The following is a 16,559-nucleotide window of genomic DNA, read 5'->3' as shown; positions in this document are numbered from 1 at the left end:
GCAATTCAAGGGGTGAACAATTCAAGGGGAGCTAACAAACATCTACATTATAAGAATGTCTGAAACTGAATTAATTTAAATAGTACAAAGTAGTTACCATATTATATTTCAATCAAATTACACCCACCATGCCACAGTGGCAAAGGATTCCATTAGAATCCAAGATTCTCTTTCAGGTGATATGTTGATTAAAAACTCTCCTAAGCTGTCAAAAATGTATCACTAGAAAGGATAATTTGACAGGTTCATAACTTTTGTACAATGGAAATGAAATGTCTCTGATAAAATGGCAGGTCCCCCATCAGAGGTAAGCGCTCACTTCCCCAGTAAATGCCAGGCCTGCACATCTATAGCATGTGCTGGCTCACAGAAGGAAAAACATTCAACAGACTTGGTGGTTTATTATAGACTTCGGGGAAAATCCAGCTATTGCATTTGTTATATCATGCATATTATATACAGACATGATGACCTGTGAAATTTTATTTTAATTAGTCATTTCTTTGATGAGGTTCATTATTTTATAGAGCCTGTTCAAATTCTAAGTGGTTTCAAAACCCCAGAACATTTTGTTGTTGTTGTTTTAAGACAAATAAAGGAGTATTTTTGCCCTGACCTGCTGAGCTTCATTCCATGCACTGAGAGGTCCCAGGTTTGATTCCTGGTCAGGGCACATACCAGCAGGGAGCATGCAGGAGGCAACTGATCCATATTTCCCTCATCCATGTTTCTCTCTCTCCCTCTCCCTTTCTCTCTCTCTAAAATCAATAAAAATATTTTTTTTTGAAAAGGAGTATTTAAAAAAATCTGTATGTTATAATTTTGTGTTGGAAAATAGTTTTCCTCTCTTTTAAAGAATACATTCTTGTTCCAAAATGTTTTTTAACTTCAGTTCTTTTGGCCTTTAAACCTTACACCTGTGTGCTGACAGGAGTCTGAACCTGTCTGCACCATCCCACGCCTGTCACTCTGTGAACAGAGACCAGCAAGCACATCTGGTGTTGCATCTTTAGGAAAAGAAGGTCAGCATCAGCTTTGCCACATGACTTCGATGAATACCAGTTTCTTAATACAAAAGTTAGCTATCACTCCACATACACCCAGGAAACGATTTAATAAGACCCAGTTTAAACTCTGTTGTAGATGTGTGCACACATATATCTTAATGGCAGACTAAACAGTGCTGGTAGCCTGGGAAAAGGTATAAAGTTTTACTTATTTCATCTCTACAGAATACATAATTTTTGGCAACTAAAATATTTTCCCCTTTATATTGGCAGAAATTTAAAATCCTTGAATATTCAGGAAACTAAAGGCACAAATTAAATCCCTGAAAAAAGCTGCCTCGCTGCTCACCAGATGTGTGTAAGAGCTGAGGTAAGGAGGAGGTGCCTTCAGAAGTGACGATAATTCATTATGGAGCATTTCCCCCCAATCTGCATAAGTGAATTAGCGATCCGACTTTAGTAAAAGTATTTATAAAGTACATTTTAAAAGTTGTCTAGAACTCATGCTGGAGTAGGAAACATGGGTGCATTTGATTGGACTATATTTTACTTTATGTCATATTAGTATATAGTGGACAATACTAGTATAGTTTGTGACTTAAAATATTTTCTTTATAAAAATTTTTGGAAAATGTAACGTTAGAAACCCAAAGAATTGAAAGAATGAAGCAAACTTAAACATGCAAAGTGTAAAGAAAGATTTGTTTTGTTTTGTTTGAATAGTATATATCAATTATCTTACTGCTAATTATGTCCTCATATTTATGTCAAAGTTCATTGGTATTTTAGTTTGCCTTTAAAACTTCTATAGTGTGTTATTAGGGATTAGGTCATTGTTTCTAGATTTTCAAAAAGTTTTATATGAAGTATTTGTATATTATAAGAAAATGCAGTACTGCAATTTTGATTAGTCTGAAATAAATTTTAACTAAGTGGAAAAAAACAACCTTGATGATCTCTCCCAGTTGCACCCTAACTTCATATAAATGTTATGTGTAAATCATATGCATTTCTGCAAGCATCATACTGGTTTACTTTCTTATCATCTTAAGATTAACTACTCAATATGAAGTTATGGGACAATAAGGACAGCACAGAATGCCAAAGCATGAACATCAGTCACTCTCAGTCTTCCCCATGCTGCTTCTGTGCAGTACCTGTGGCTTATCTCTAAAATCCACTCGGTCACTCAGTCCCGACGGGAGTTAGTGTGCTAACGGAAAATGCCAGGCAAAACCGTGATTCTGAGCCTACGGGTACGGCTGCTCCCAAACTCTCTCGGCCGCTCATTACATGCAAGGAAACACAACACAAGCTTCACATAATGTCACCACTAAAGCAGAAGATCCTGATCCACTTCATTTCACTCAGAAAATAGCCAAGTGTGAAGATTATAAATACTCTGTGTTTGGGCAATTTCAGGGAAGGAAAGGGACACCTGACTTGGGCACTATTCACTCGTGGGTAAGGCACACATGTTGACACAGCAGCATCGCTGCTCCAAACCTGGCCTCCAGCGCTGGTGTACAGACCAACCCAAGGAGCTGTGCAAAGGGTTCCTCCAGTTTCCAAATCCCTGACCATATCCTGAGGCCCAGTATTTTCTACTAAAGAGTCAAAAGTAAGGAAAACCTTTAATCACCACAGCCATGCCTTTGAGATTCTTGAAAAGTTATAACCGGTATTAATATCTTACATATATTTGCCTAAATAAAGCTATGAAAAGGCTGCTAAAATGCAGCTAATCACTAATAATGCCAAATGTGACAACCGCTCTACAGATGGAAACCGTTATGCAGATATACTGAAGTATTTCACAGAAAACTTAAAGTATTTAATGTATTAAAACTGAGCAAAAATAGGTTCTCATCACACTCTCCAGGCAAGGAGCACCTGCAGGCCTGATGGAAAGGCAGATGGGTCTGGGGCCCCTCCTGCAGGGATGTCCACTTACAACTGGGCCTGTAGTGTCCTGTGGTTGTGTTCCTCTCCTGGGGGAATGTTCTAATATTTCCGAGTGCTGTGTCAGACACTGATCTCGGCATGTATCACTTCATTTAATCCTCACAAAAACCGCCATGGGGTGCACTCTGAATGTCCCCAATTGATAGAGGAGCAGGTAAGCAGTCGGGCCACCATCCAAACCTGCAGACAGAATGTACACTGGGCCACTACACTCTGGAGTTATCTTCTAAACTGTGCCTCTTTTAGGACTGAAGTGTCCTATGAAATGATGGTAAATAGTGAGTTCCTTTTTACTTCTAATATTCATATTAAGAGCAATTAAAAGTTGACAAAACTACAGTAGTCCTCTCAACTTATTTATTTATTTATTTTTTTAATGAATGGGCTTTTTTATTTTTTTTAAATATATTTTTATTGATTTCAGAGAGGGAGAGAGATAGAAACATCAAAGCTTGCTGGGATTTTTATTAAGATGTAGTGAATCTACATAGCAACAGTCTTTTGATCCATGAATATAGTACCTCTCTCCATTTATTTAGATCCTTCTTTAACTTAGACCATAAATTTGTATGGCATCCATTTGTTCAGCCATGTGCTTCTCAAGATGAGTGGATGCTGACTATAGCACCTACCTAGGGTAGAGGGCTTTGCTGAGCAGATGAGATGGAAGAAGGAGCAAGATTACGAGTGATGTTGGTACAACCAGTTCAAGGTAACCTACCAGGAGGTCCAGCCTGGCTAGGGAAAGGGAATCTGTGAGAAAATGAGCAGAGGGCCCCACAAGGGCCAAAGAGCAAAGTCTCAGTTTGTGAGAATACTAAAGGTAGAAGGCGGTGATGACAGAGAAAAGAAGGGATATTAAAGCTTCATATAGAAGAGCAGCCAATGTATGACCCGGGGCCTAGAAGGCTACAATAAAGTCCCTAAAGTTAACGGATACAAAGAACATGTTGTCTGTAGGCAATCTCCAGTACACTGAGCTCACAGAGGATTCTGGAAGGCAATGGGAAAGACCGATAAGATCCCCAAAGCTGTAACAAATGACAAAAGTGACTTGAGTGGAGTGATTATGAGCAGTAAAAGGTGGTACATTTAGGTGGCCTGAGTCTCAAAAGAATTATCAAAAGGACCCAATCAAGGAATGTGGAGACAACCACAGAAAGTACCTGCAAATCAGTATCTGATTGGAGAAGCAGATCCAGATATATTAAAAAAAACTTTTACAACTCAATAATCCAAATTAAAAATAGATAAAGGATCTGAATAGATATTTATCCAAGGAAGACACATAAATGGCCAGTGAGCACAGGGAAAGATGCTCAGTATCACCAGTCATCAGGGAGGCAAACCAAACAACATCATACCCCCAGGACAGCTAAAGACAAAACAACAGACAATGACAAGTGTTGGTGAGGATGTGGAGAAAACACAGCCCTCACACAATTGCTGGGAGGAATGTAAACAGTGTAGCCGCTGTTTTCCTCAAATATTAAGCACAGAGTTACCACCTGACCAGCAATTCCAGTCCCAGGTATATACCTGAGAGAAATGAAAACACTTAGCTCCACACATGGATGTGTACATAAATATTCACAAAAGGTAGAAACAACCTGAATGTCCATCACCTGATGAATAAATAAACTGTGGTAGTTCTATCTATACTACCTGATGAATAAATCTACTGATGAAGACTGTGGTAGTTCTATCTATACTAGTGGAATATTATTTGGCCATAAAAGGAATGAAATGCTGACACATGCTACAACACTGATGAAACATTATACGTATTAAAAAAGCTAGACACAAGAAGTCACATAATTCCACTTATAAAAAAATGCCCAGAGGAGGCAAATCCATAGTAAATTAGTGGCTGCTAGGAGGTGGGGAGGGAGAGAAGTGGGGAGTGACTGCCAACTGGCACAGAGTTTCTTTCTGGGGTGATAAAAATATTCTAGAAGTATGTAGTGATGATGGTTGCGTAGCTCTGTGAACACCACTGGTTTTTAGTGTTAAAGGAGTAGATTTTTATGATAAGTGAATTGTCTCAAGAAAGCTACCATAAAACCAGAAAAGCTTTCTAACTAAGAATGACAGTTTTAGAAATAACTGGCTGGCAAGTTCCAACTCTGTCACATGTCCTCTAGTCCCAGATTTGTCTCGTCTCAAGCAAGGCAGTATCGCAGGGTGAGCCGCCTCAGAGTGTTCGGTGTGCAGGGACCACTGGTGAGGCGCAGGGTGTGTGTGAGGACAGGGTCGGAAAACCACCAGGAGAGCCTTATTCCAATACAAATGATCTCTTCCATTCAGGATAGAGAAGGCCTGCTTATGGACAGTGCCGGGGTTCCAGATCCACGGGGGAGGAAATAAGCTAGAAATGTTCTGCACACTTAAAGACTGAAAATAGCTGCTAAATTTAAGGTAAAACTAGGTGTTTCCAGGTCATGAGAAGACAAAGACAGAGCAAAAGTGCCACTAGTTGAGCTTCCCTTTGTTTCCTTGACACCCACGGCCTCAGAAGTCGGGCACTGTAAACACTGTACTTTCCAGAGTCATGCCTCAGTTCTGCTCCTTCTGGATGGAACATGCATTCCAGCTCGCTCAGGAAGAATCTGCTGGCAGGCCCAGTCCCTCACAGGACGAGGCAAGCTGAAAGCAATCTGTAACAACTGGGGAGCACAAATCCTTCCCAAGATTCTGCCCCTTTCCCAGAGATGTGATGTGGGAACCCCTCCCACATCTGTAAAACAGACAAAAAAGCTATACTTGAGTTCCACCCATTCCAGCAGATTCCTTGGAATTTCAAACTTTCCACCTTCACTTGAGAACCAATGGGGAACAGGGAAGGAAGCTCTAATGGAAAGGCATAAACAAGTAAAAATCTTTTGAGTTTGGTTTTATATATATATTTTTTAGGGATTCCATATATAAATTTAAAATAAAACTTCTTAACTAAAAACAGGTTTTCACAATCTAAAAGCTGAGAGCCCGGTACAGTGCACTGAAATCCCACTGGGATTGCTAAGAATGTGCAGCTCATGTGCATAATGATGGTGACATTATAATGACAAATTAATAGAATGTACATTTTTTTAAAATTCTGGAGGATCAAATATCAATCTATTAAAAGTGGTTATCTTCCAGGAGTGGGATTCTAAGTAGCTCTTACTTCCACATTACATAATGGTTTATTTTGCTCAACCTTCCAGGCCCTTAACATTATTTCCTCTAGAGCCCAAAATGTCCTTGGATTTTAGAAGTGCTGCTTGGCTCTTACAAAACTATAGGATGACTTCTTGAGAAGGGAATATATTGAGTTAACTTCAATTAACACAAATATAGAGGTAGGAATTCCTTCTTTGAAATGTCTGTAGTGCCCAAACTGCTACCTCCTACATGCCTTAGAAGGTAGAACTCAGAATAAATAAAGCCCGTTTTTCTATTTATGTACAATTTATACCCAACTTACATTTTTGTGTTTGTTTGTTTGAATATATTTTTTTATTATTTCAGAGAGGGAGAAGATAGAGATAGAAACATCAATGATGAGAATCATTGACTAGCTGCCTCCTGCACGCCTCCTGCTGGGGGGGATCGAGCCCGCAACCCGGGCATGCGCCCCTGGCCGGAATCAAACCTGTAACCCTCCAGTCCGCAGGCCAACACTCTATCCACTGAGCTAAACCAGCCAGGGCTACCCAACTTACTCTCAAATAGGATTCCAAAAAGGATCTGATGTCCTACCTCGCTCGGATAAAGTTGCATAGTATGTGAGATAAACCACAGACCTTCAAAGTGCCTCAAATTATGCTGCTTTTCACTCTGGAAGCTGGCTCCATGTATGACATGAAACCAAACAGGGCCCAGGCACAGTGGGTGTGGATTGTGGGATGGCTAGACACTGGGCAGCCACTGCAGCTGATGCCCACAGCACCTCATCAAGTAAGCTGAAGAGGGAAGAGAACTTCTGAACCAGCACTTCACCCCGAGATCTGCCGAGAGCCCTGCCATATGCCCCCATCTCACACTTCTGTCCACTTCATGTTCCTGGGAACCAGCCTAAATTCCTCCTCCCTGGGGTTGAACACACACTGTTCCTAAGGACACTTGTAAAAAAAACATTGTTCAGTGACTTTTGATGGCAGACAGTAACACATAAAAAAATATAAAGTTGGGGATAGCTCTGGAAAAAATCCAGGTGAATTAAAACAAATTGTTCCTGATGTGACCTGATAGGATGCCCTGGTTTCCAGCTGCCTAAGGAAAAGGTAACGCTATTAAAGGAAGGTGAGTGACCAAAAATCAGTGAATTGGAAGGTAGGGTTGTAAACACTACAGAATATTAAATCAGAAAGGGAGAAGTGCAAAGGCTGGGTTTGGAAGGAGCTCTGAGAAGAGGCAGAAGCAAGGGGGCTCTGGAAGAAGCATGTCAGTTGGCTACACACAGGCACAGGCTCACACACTGATCTCAGGTAGAGGTGATCCTACCGCCTATTGAAAAATCCATATTTGTAAGTAAGAAAATTAATATATAAAAACTTAGGCCGAAAGAGTTCCATCTTCTAGGTATAGGGCATGAAGAATTCCTCCAAGGAAATTTTTAAGGACATTTATAATTTTTCTAAAATATAGGTGTTGGGGATAAGCCAAGGCAGATTGCTTTTTAAGGTAAGGCAGATCCTGAAGTTAGGGGAAAGCATGCTAACTTTGCGGCATGGTTCCTTCTACAATAAAGGAACATTATTTATATTAAAATAATAACAAAGTCAACATATTACAAATGTTAGAAATGAAATGAATTTGTACCTTAAGTGAGGCAAGTGGGTGCTCTGGACCAAGTAAACTCCAGTGAAAGGAAGCCAGGTCTTCATCAGGTAGAATGTGATTTCCTGGAAGGCAAACATGGAACCTATAAAAGCCATCACCATAGTGACACAGGGAAATTACCACTGCCATTAGAATCCTAAGATTACCTGTGACTTTACAATATGACTTTCTAGGACCACCTCATTTGATAAACCACATAAAACTTCCACACAGAAATTGGGAATACTTCTTCATCTTTTAATATAAAGCAGCACATAGCAGGCCCACCCACTTCTTGCAATTGCCTTAAGTACAACGTGAATTTGCAGTCACTTCCAGCAGCACTCACACTGAGTACACTGTGTTACAACCTAAGCGCAGGCCTGTCAGCTTGATAATGCCAACTTGATACAAGTTTCCATTGGTTCAAATGAAGATTGTATTCTGTAAACTAGTTCAACAGTAAAGGTAAAAATCTGCAGTTATAAAATTTAGGTGACAATGACTACTGCTCGTGGCATGGATCAACACCCTCCTCCTATAATTCCTACTGCCACCCACAAATAGATGTGACAAAGAACAGATCTTAACACCACCAAGCAGTGTCATTCAGCCATGCACCCTATCGCCAGGCTATGTCACAAATGAGAACTGTATTCACTTTAAGAAGATACATTTTGGGGAAACATTCTCCCTTCACTACAGTGCTTACTGCCTAATATCTGGATATCTTCAATATGTTAGTTATCTCAAAGCAATTTAAAAGCAGTAATTTCCTAAATAATTCTGAGATTTTTATATCATAATTTAGTCACCACCATATGGACAGCAGACTCATTAATTGGCTAACAGAAAGCAAAACAGGGTGAGATCATTTGCAGCATTCCTGATCATAATATTCTAAACACACAAAACAAGACACAGAAGTGCTGAACTGCCATGATGCCCAGGAGCTTAGCTATGTACTGTCTAGTCACTGCTCTGCACTGTGTTCCTCTCTTCACAGATTGCATAGAACTTTACTGAGAAGTATGAAGTGTCGGAGATTTTTTAAAGTTTTTATATAAAAAAATAGTCACCCAATTATAACATCAGTAATAGACTGTTAAAACATGAGTCAAATACATGTTACATGAATATTACACCCAACTGTTCTAAAGCAAAACAACTTATATAGCTATACTTTCTACTACAAAAAGGAAAAAAAATAATAATCTTTCTCATTTGAGGACTTTGAAACTTTTACACAAAACCTAAAATAAAAATGCCCACCTAATTAAGAGTTTTCCTATAACTTGCTTAAGTTTTTTCAAGAAATTCCAAGCCCTAAATCAATTCATTACTAAATTATTCAATATGTAACTACCGATTATCTTTCGTTTATTTTAAAATTTCACAAAATAACATAGTTAGAAGAGTATGAGATGGCATTATCTCCCATAAAATATAGTCAATGTTTCTTAAATAAAATAAACAAATATCCTTCTACATCTCAAACTAGCTAAGGCATTCATATTCTAAAAGCATACACTTTTCCAGTTTATTAAAAATCAATTAATATCCCCAAGTCATTTTGCATAACGTTTAAGTAAATATAAAACTTTTTGTAATATGACCATCTACATAATCACTTTTAATATCAGAGGAATACACTTTTATATTTTAACTAGAGGCCCAGTGCACAAAATTCGGGGGGGGGGGGGTGTCCCTCAGCCCAGCCTGCACCCTCTCCAATCTGGGACCCCTCAAGGGATGTCTGACTGCCCGTTTCGGGTCTAAACAGGCAGTCGGACATCCCTCTCACAATCCAGGACTGCTGGCTCCCAACTGCTCACCTGCCTGCCTTCCTGATTGGCCCTAACTGCTTCTGCCTGCCAGCCTGATCACCCCCTAACCACTCCCCTGCCAGCCTGATTGATGTCTAACTGCTCCCCTGCCAGCCTGTTTGCCCCCAACTTCCCTCCTCTGCCGGCCTGGTCACCCCTAACTGCCCTTCCCTGCAGGCTTGATCGCCCCCAACTGCCCTCCCTTGCAGGCCTGATCCCTCCCAACTGCCCTCCCCTGCTGGCCATCTTGTGGTGGCCATCTTGTGTCCACATGGAGGCAGGATCTTTGACCACATGGGGGCAGCAATCTTGTGTGTTGGAGTGATGGTGAATTTGCATATTACTCTTTTATTAGATAGGGTAGAGGCCTGGTGCATGGGTGGGGGCTGGTTGGTTTGCCCTGAAGGGTGTCCCGGATCAGGGTGGGGGTTCCCTTGGGGCGTGGGGTGGCCTGGGCGAGGGGCCTGTGGTGGTTTGCAGGCCAGCCATGCCCCACCGTGACCCAAGTGGAGGCCCTGGTATCTGGGATTTATTTATCTTCTACGATTGAAACTTTGTAGCCTGGAGCGGAGCCAAGCCTTCTGCTCGCTCCATGGCCACAGCCATTCCTGTTGGGATTTATTTGTCTTCTATAATTGAAACTTTGTAGCCTTAAGCAGAGGCCAAAGCAGGCCAGGGCTGCAGAAGCTTGGCTTCCTCCGTCGCCCGGGGCAACCCTAGCTTCCTGCTCTCTCCAGCTCCGTGGCTGCCGCCATTTTTGTTGGGATTTATTTATTTTCTATAATTGAAAGTTTGTAGCCTTAAGCGGAGGCCTGGGCCGGCCAGGGTGTGCAGAAAGCTTGGCTTCCTCCATCGACGGGAAAACCCAAGCCTCCTTCCTACTCTCTCCATGGCCGCAGCCATCTTGGTTGGGTTAATTTGCATACTCGCTCCTGATTGGCTGGTGGGTGTGGTTTGTGGGTGTAGTGGAGTGATTGTTAATTTGCATATTACTCTTTTATTAGATAGGCTATTTAAAAATATGAAAGCATACTTAGAAAATTAGTTTTAATCCTCCAATCTCAAGTCACATGATTTGCCTAAGAAGATGGTCAGAAAACAGAGAAGTGCAAACTTAAAGACACATATTTGAGATTAGATCCAAACAAACAAAGACAATTTATGAAATCAGGATTTTGTTGACTGATTGTGGAAGTTACACAATTTGCTAACACCAAATAAACTGAAAATGTGTGGCTTGTGAAATGTGAAAATTTGCTTACAATAATTTCTAATTGTGTATAACTTTTTTAGAATGTTCATAAAAATCTGATAACTAGAAATTTCTAAAAATGCTCCACAATATAATTCCCATACAACCAGATTTGGCCACTAACCTCTACAGATACAAACTGAGAGTACAACGTGATATCACTCTCATGAGACCACATATCTTTCACAAAGGGTTTGTGTGCTACAAACAGCCCTCAATCCCATCACCACAGCTCATGGATTTGAATCACAGGAGGGCTTCACTCAAAACATGCTTACTTATATTGCGGACACAATTCTTACACACTGGCAGCAACCTAGAAGTGGATATTCAAGTAGTTACAGGCATACAGACAGAGAAACTGACAAAAGAGAAAAGAAAGAAAATAACTATAATATCCAGGCATAAAGTGACAGACAAATGTATTACCTACTGTAAAATTATTTTTAAGCAAAAAAATATATATATAAATATATATATAAATTCTTAGTTAAAATAAGATTTCTTCCTTTCTATGTATTCAACATAAGAAATTCCTCCAAGGGGGTTTTTATAGACATGTATATATTTACTTAAAATGTAGGCATTGTAAACAAGATAAGATAGTTTACTTTTGTTGCTTTCCGATAAAGTAGTGAGTGCCCCAAAAGTGGGCGGGGGGGGGGGGGGGGGTGAGTGGGAGGGGGAGGTGAGCCACAGCAGATTTTCTTCTATAAGAAACACAACTTATGCTAAAGGTTTAAATGTCTAATTTTCAGAGTCGGACTGTGATAACATTTGTGATTTTTTAAACTGTTATTTTGCCCAAACTTTAAGTGAATTTATTAACAAAATTAGTTTTTCGGCCTGGAAAGTATAATACGTAAATGAACACATTAGAACAAAAGAAGCACATTATGAGCAATGCTAAAAATAATACTAAGAAATGCTTTTGAGGAGGAACCCATTCCCTGGTTCTTTTGAATTTAAGATTGAATCCAAAACATTCTAGCTTTAAAAATTAAAATATCACTGTGTTCTTGGTACATAACTCCTTTATGACTTGAGATCGCGTTCACACTGCCCACCTACCTAACAGAGCGGCAAAGATAGGGAAGCGGTTTGGGTTCAGGTCCAGCTGCTTGGCCACCTCATGCATCAGGTATTGGCTTGTGGTGAGACTTTTCCCATTCCGGCTCAGTTTTAGGGCATGGGCACTGAAATAGTAGGGGATGTTGCACAGCGCGTAATCAGAGTCGTACGCAACCAAACCATGAAAGCCGTTTTCTCTGCAGAAACCAATGACTTCTTGATGATGGTCCTCGATGCTCTGTGCAACCTGTGCAAGTGAGAAGGACACTTGATCAGAGGCCAGGCACCACGGCAGCACATGCTCAATGAGCAGACATGTCTATACAGAATCCAAAAATTTCAGATATGGAAAATAGCCAAGAGAGACAGAAGTTCCAAAGCGCCATAATAAAGTGTGCAGCACATTGCTCAAATGGGAAATCATCTCCTTGTCAATAACATATGATCCCATCCATCCACACTGCAAATTAGTTTTTTATTTCTTGTCAAGGTCAAAGATCACCTTGCTTACAAATATACAATGATAACCGCCCCGCCCCCCCAACCCAGTATTTTGAAGTAAAAGAGAGTGATGGAAAAAAAGAAACAGGAAAATAAAGAAGTGGGAAGGAAGATGACAGAGAGAAGCCAGCTACCCTCAGTGAAACCAAAATAACTTCTTCAAAGTAGATCAAATGTGTCAAATAGGAAAATAATCAGACAGGGTTTTAAAAAAATAAAAGTCAAGCCCTGACCGGTTCGGCTCAGTGGATAGAGCGTCAGCCTGCGGACTGAAGGGTCCCAGGTTCGATTCCGGTCAAGGGCATGTACCTTGGTTGCGGGCACATCCCCAGTGGGGGGCAGGGGGGGTGCAGGAGACAGCTGATCGATGTTTCTCTCTCATCGATGTTTCTAACTCTATCCCTCTCCCTCTCTGTAAAAAATCAATAAAATATATTTTTTAAAAATAATAAAATAAAAAATAAAAGTCAAGTATTTCCATCTTCTATAGTTCTATACTCTGAAGCATTCAGCATATGGGGATAATAACAAGAGTGAACACATTTACCCCCAAATAATTGTCACATGCTTATTCTGTGCAAAGACCAGTCCTAGTTGTGTGGCACCAGGTTCAGAACCACCATGGGGACTAAGTCTAAATTTACTGCCTTTTTAGTGATGAAAACTATAGCCACAGCCTCCTTACTTCTACTGGCTCTCCCACTGCAAAAAGTCACCCCGCCTATCTGTAGTGTCTGTGACATTCTAAGGAGGGGCTGAGAAGCAACTCCCAGGGAAAAGTAAAAGGCACCTGAAACCTCCCTGTTCCTAAACACACACCAAAAGGCCCCGCAAAACATTTTCCTAAAATATATGAAGTTAAAAACAGTCAATTCCTCTCTTGCTGTTTCCCAAACTCATTCACCCAACTAAAATCTGCAGTTTTTGTTCCTATAATAAAGTATTTTAGAAAACATAATTTTAAACTAAATCAGGTGATTCAGCTAAAGATGAAAATCATGTGCCCTTGGATGTAAATTTCTACAACCCCACTGTCCAATATGTGGCTACATAGAATTAAATTACATTAGAAATTAAGTGTGAGTGTTCAATGGTCACCTACTGGATATCACTGTGGAGTTACTCTCATTTCTCATTGATTCTTGTAACAGAAGCAGTCACCAAATTTTATTGGGAAGTTAGTTATAATGAAACCTCATTTAGAGGCAAAGCAAACTTCTTAAAGATGCATATTTAAAGGAAAAATACTTTTCTGTATTCCTGAGATAAAGCTTTTTATAAAAACATTTTAGTTTGCAAGAAAAAATAAAATATGCAATTAGTCAACTAATGTTCTATTTCTTAGAATAAGAGAATCTTATTTTATTTTACCCCTTTATCTAAAAATATTATACATTCACTAAAATAGAAAAGTGTAGTTAAAAAAGAAAAACTACTAGTAAATTAGGCCAGCTTCATCTCCTCACATTCTAAAAAGGATAACCTTCAAGTCTAAGCTCTCTACCTCAACTCACTTATGAACTTTATATATGTACAGCGATATTTCAAAGCATTTTTAAATCACTAGGTCCTGGATGTTTTGCCAACATCTGAAGTCTCCACTTAAGAGGAGACTTACTGTTAAAGTCTCTTAAGAGGCCCTGAAATGAAAGGGTGTGAGTTACCATGGCCTTGCTCCCCACCTCTACAAGGAGTTCTAGAAAAGACAGTGTGGCTGCTTGCTCCACAGACATCTTGTAGAGGAGATAAGGCAGAATTAACGTATAAGTTGAGTATTGCATACTCAATATTTATATTTTACAACAGAGTTTATTAGCCCGCTCTTCTGGGAAACCGAGGCTGGGAGCAGTTCAGAGCCAGGCCCTGCCCATCTCTAGGAGAGTAGTCCAGAGATGACGTGGCTTGTCCACTTGCTGCCAGCTACTGGGCAGCGTGTCTCACTGCATTCTTACCACATCATCCTCACCACCACTGGAGGCGAGAGAAGGGGCCGCCCTTCGGGGACTGCCTAGATGGGTGTTCCATCAGAAGAGCCAGGTGCACGGCCAGGAGGTGTGTGTGCAGCCCCACCCTACTGAGCCTGGGGAAAGTGGTAGGTGATGGCGGCAGAGTAGGCAGTTTATCAGTCTAATCTGACACGATTTCAAGGAAGGCTGTTGGGTTATAAAACAATAGGCAATGTATTTCCAGAGTTGTAAGATGGTCATGCTCTCTGATCCAGTAATATTACTCCAGGAAATAGAGCCTAGGAAACCAATAAAAAAAACACTGGGAACATAAAAAGTGTCGGGGTAGACTCCTGTGAGAAAAAATAAGTTAACAATAAGGAGCTGGGTAAATACAGACGCTACATGGTGCTGTGAAGAAATGTGGGAAAAGTTTATGACAAAATACTAAACAAAAACCATTTCAGAATATAATATCCTGTACATACAACCATGTAAAACTATGGGAAAAGACTAGAAGTAAAAAGACAAAAACCACCATAGTTGTGTCAGAGTGGTACAGTTATGCTTCTAAAAGACTTTTAAAAGAAAAAAATCCAATAAAAAGCTGAAGCAGCACTAGTATGAGCCATGCCCATACTGGCCACATGTGCCACCAATTGGGGACAAATGCTCCTTCTTTCACATGCTCCTCTCTTGACAGATGACAAGGTACAAAGCTTACTCAGCTGCGTGCCAAGGGTCTAGCGTTGTGGTGCCTGGCAAGCACCAAAAGAATGAAAATGGAGGGTCCCATTTCAGGGGCCCCCAAAGAGTCTTTAGACTACCTATAAAGATTAATAAGATATACTCTTTTCAGTGGAAGCCAATATCCGTGGAGACTTCTAGAGAATTTTCATCTGCCTCCAGAGAGTGGAATGTGGAGCACTCCACAGTCACCTCCCCAAATACAATTCCTTGTTCACTCAGAACATTTGGTTTCAGACTGGCATTAAAAATACTAATTAGCAAATTATTATTAACAACTAGAGGCCCGGTGCAAAAAATTCATGCACAGGCGGGGGAGGAGGGGCTCCCCTCAGCCCAGCCTGCAGCCTCTCCAATCCGGGAATCAGGCCTAAACCGGCAGTCGGACATCCCTCTCACAATCCTGGACTGCTGGCTCCTAATCACTCACCTGCCTGCCTGCCTGGTCACCCCTAACTGCCCCCCCCCCCGGCAGCCTGATTGCCCCTCACTGCCTCTGTGTGCCGACCTGATCACCCCTCACTGCCCCCCCTGCCGGCCTGGTCGCCCCCAACTGCCCCCCCCTGCCGGCCGGTCGCCCATAACTCCCCCCTCTGCCGGCCTGGCCACCCCACGCAGCCTGCTTGTTTAGTCATTTGGTCATCCCTCACTAACCCCCTGCCAGCCTGATCATAGGCAGCCATCTTGTGAGGGCCTGAGGGTTAATTTGCATATTACCTCTTTATTATATAGGACTAGAGGCCCAGTGCATGAAATTCGTGCACTGAGGGGGGGTGCCCTCAGCCCGACCTGCACCCTCTTGCAGTCCAGGACCCCTCAGGGGATGTCCGCCTGCCTGTTTAGGCCCACACCCTGCAGGGATTGGGCCTAAGCAGGCAGTCAGACATCCCTCTCAGTCCAGGACCCCTCGCTCCTTACTGCCCACCTGCTCACTGCTCCTTAGCGATGCCATGGAGGTGGGAGAGGCTCCCACCACCGCTGCTGCGTTTGCCAGCTGTGAGTCCAGCTTCTGGCTGAGCGGCACTCCCCCTATGGGAGCGCACTGACCACCAGGGGGCAGCTCCTGCGTTGAGCATCTGCCCCTGATGGTCAGTGCGCATCATAGCGACCGATTGTTCTGGTCGTTCCGCTGTAATGGTTGCTTAGGCTTTTATTATATAGGATTCCTTACTAGTAAATTCTCCCCCAAAGCTCACCCAACATTAAACAAATACTTGTCTGCTAGAATTAACCTCCTAAAACAAACAAAAAAATAAATAAATCACGCCCATAAGCACAGACTTGAAGCCTAAATTAAAGTAAAGTGAGGCAATCTGTGCCCTGGTCTTGCTCATCTTGCCTATCAAGCACCCAGTGACAGTGATGGGGAGGGGGAGCAGAACCAAAATGTCTAGGTTCCAATTCTGGCTTGATGCCCAACTTGCCCAATAAGAATGTAAAA

At 41.5% G+C, this 16,559-nt stretch overlaps 1 protein-coding gene across 2 annotated transcripts in view; it reads right to left on the bottom strand.

Moving 5' to 3' along the window:
• FAM120A (family with sequence similarity 120 member A) overlaps nucleotides 1-16,559 on the bottom strand; it is a 107,733-nt gene that overhangs the window by 74,890 nt on the left and 16,284 nt on the right. For both annotated transcript variants that reach the window (XM_079790694.1, XM_079790695.1), the window contains exons 2-3: nucleotides 11,925-12,171; nucleotides 7,776-7,858 (exon numbers count right to left, since the gene is read on the bottom strand). In XM_079790694.1, coding sequence (XP_079646820.1) covers nucleotides 7,776-7,858; nucleotides 11,925-12,171 — 330 coding nt within the window. The remainder of the gene's footprint in view (nucleotides 1-7,775; nucleotides 7,859-11,924; nucleotides 12,172-16,559) is intronic.

The sequence above is a fragment of the Cnephaeus nilssonii genome (genome assembly GCF_951640355.1).
Source record: "Cnephaeus nilssonii genome assembly, chromosome: 14".
Taxonomy (NCBI): domain Eukaryota; kingdom Metazoa; phylum Chordata; class Mammalia; order Chiroptera; family Vespertilionidae; genus Cnephaeus; species Cnephaeus nilssonii.
This window is presented reverse-complemented; position numbering and strand designations above follow the sequence as displayed.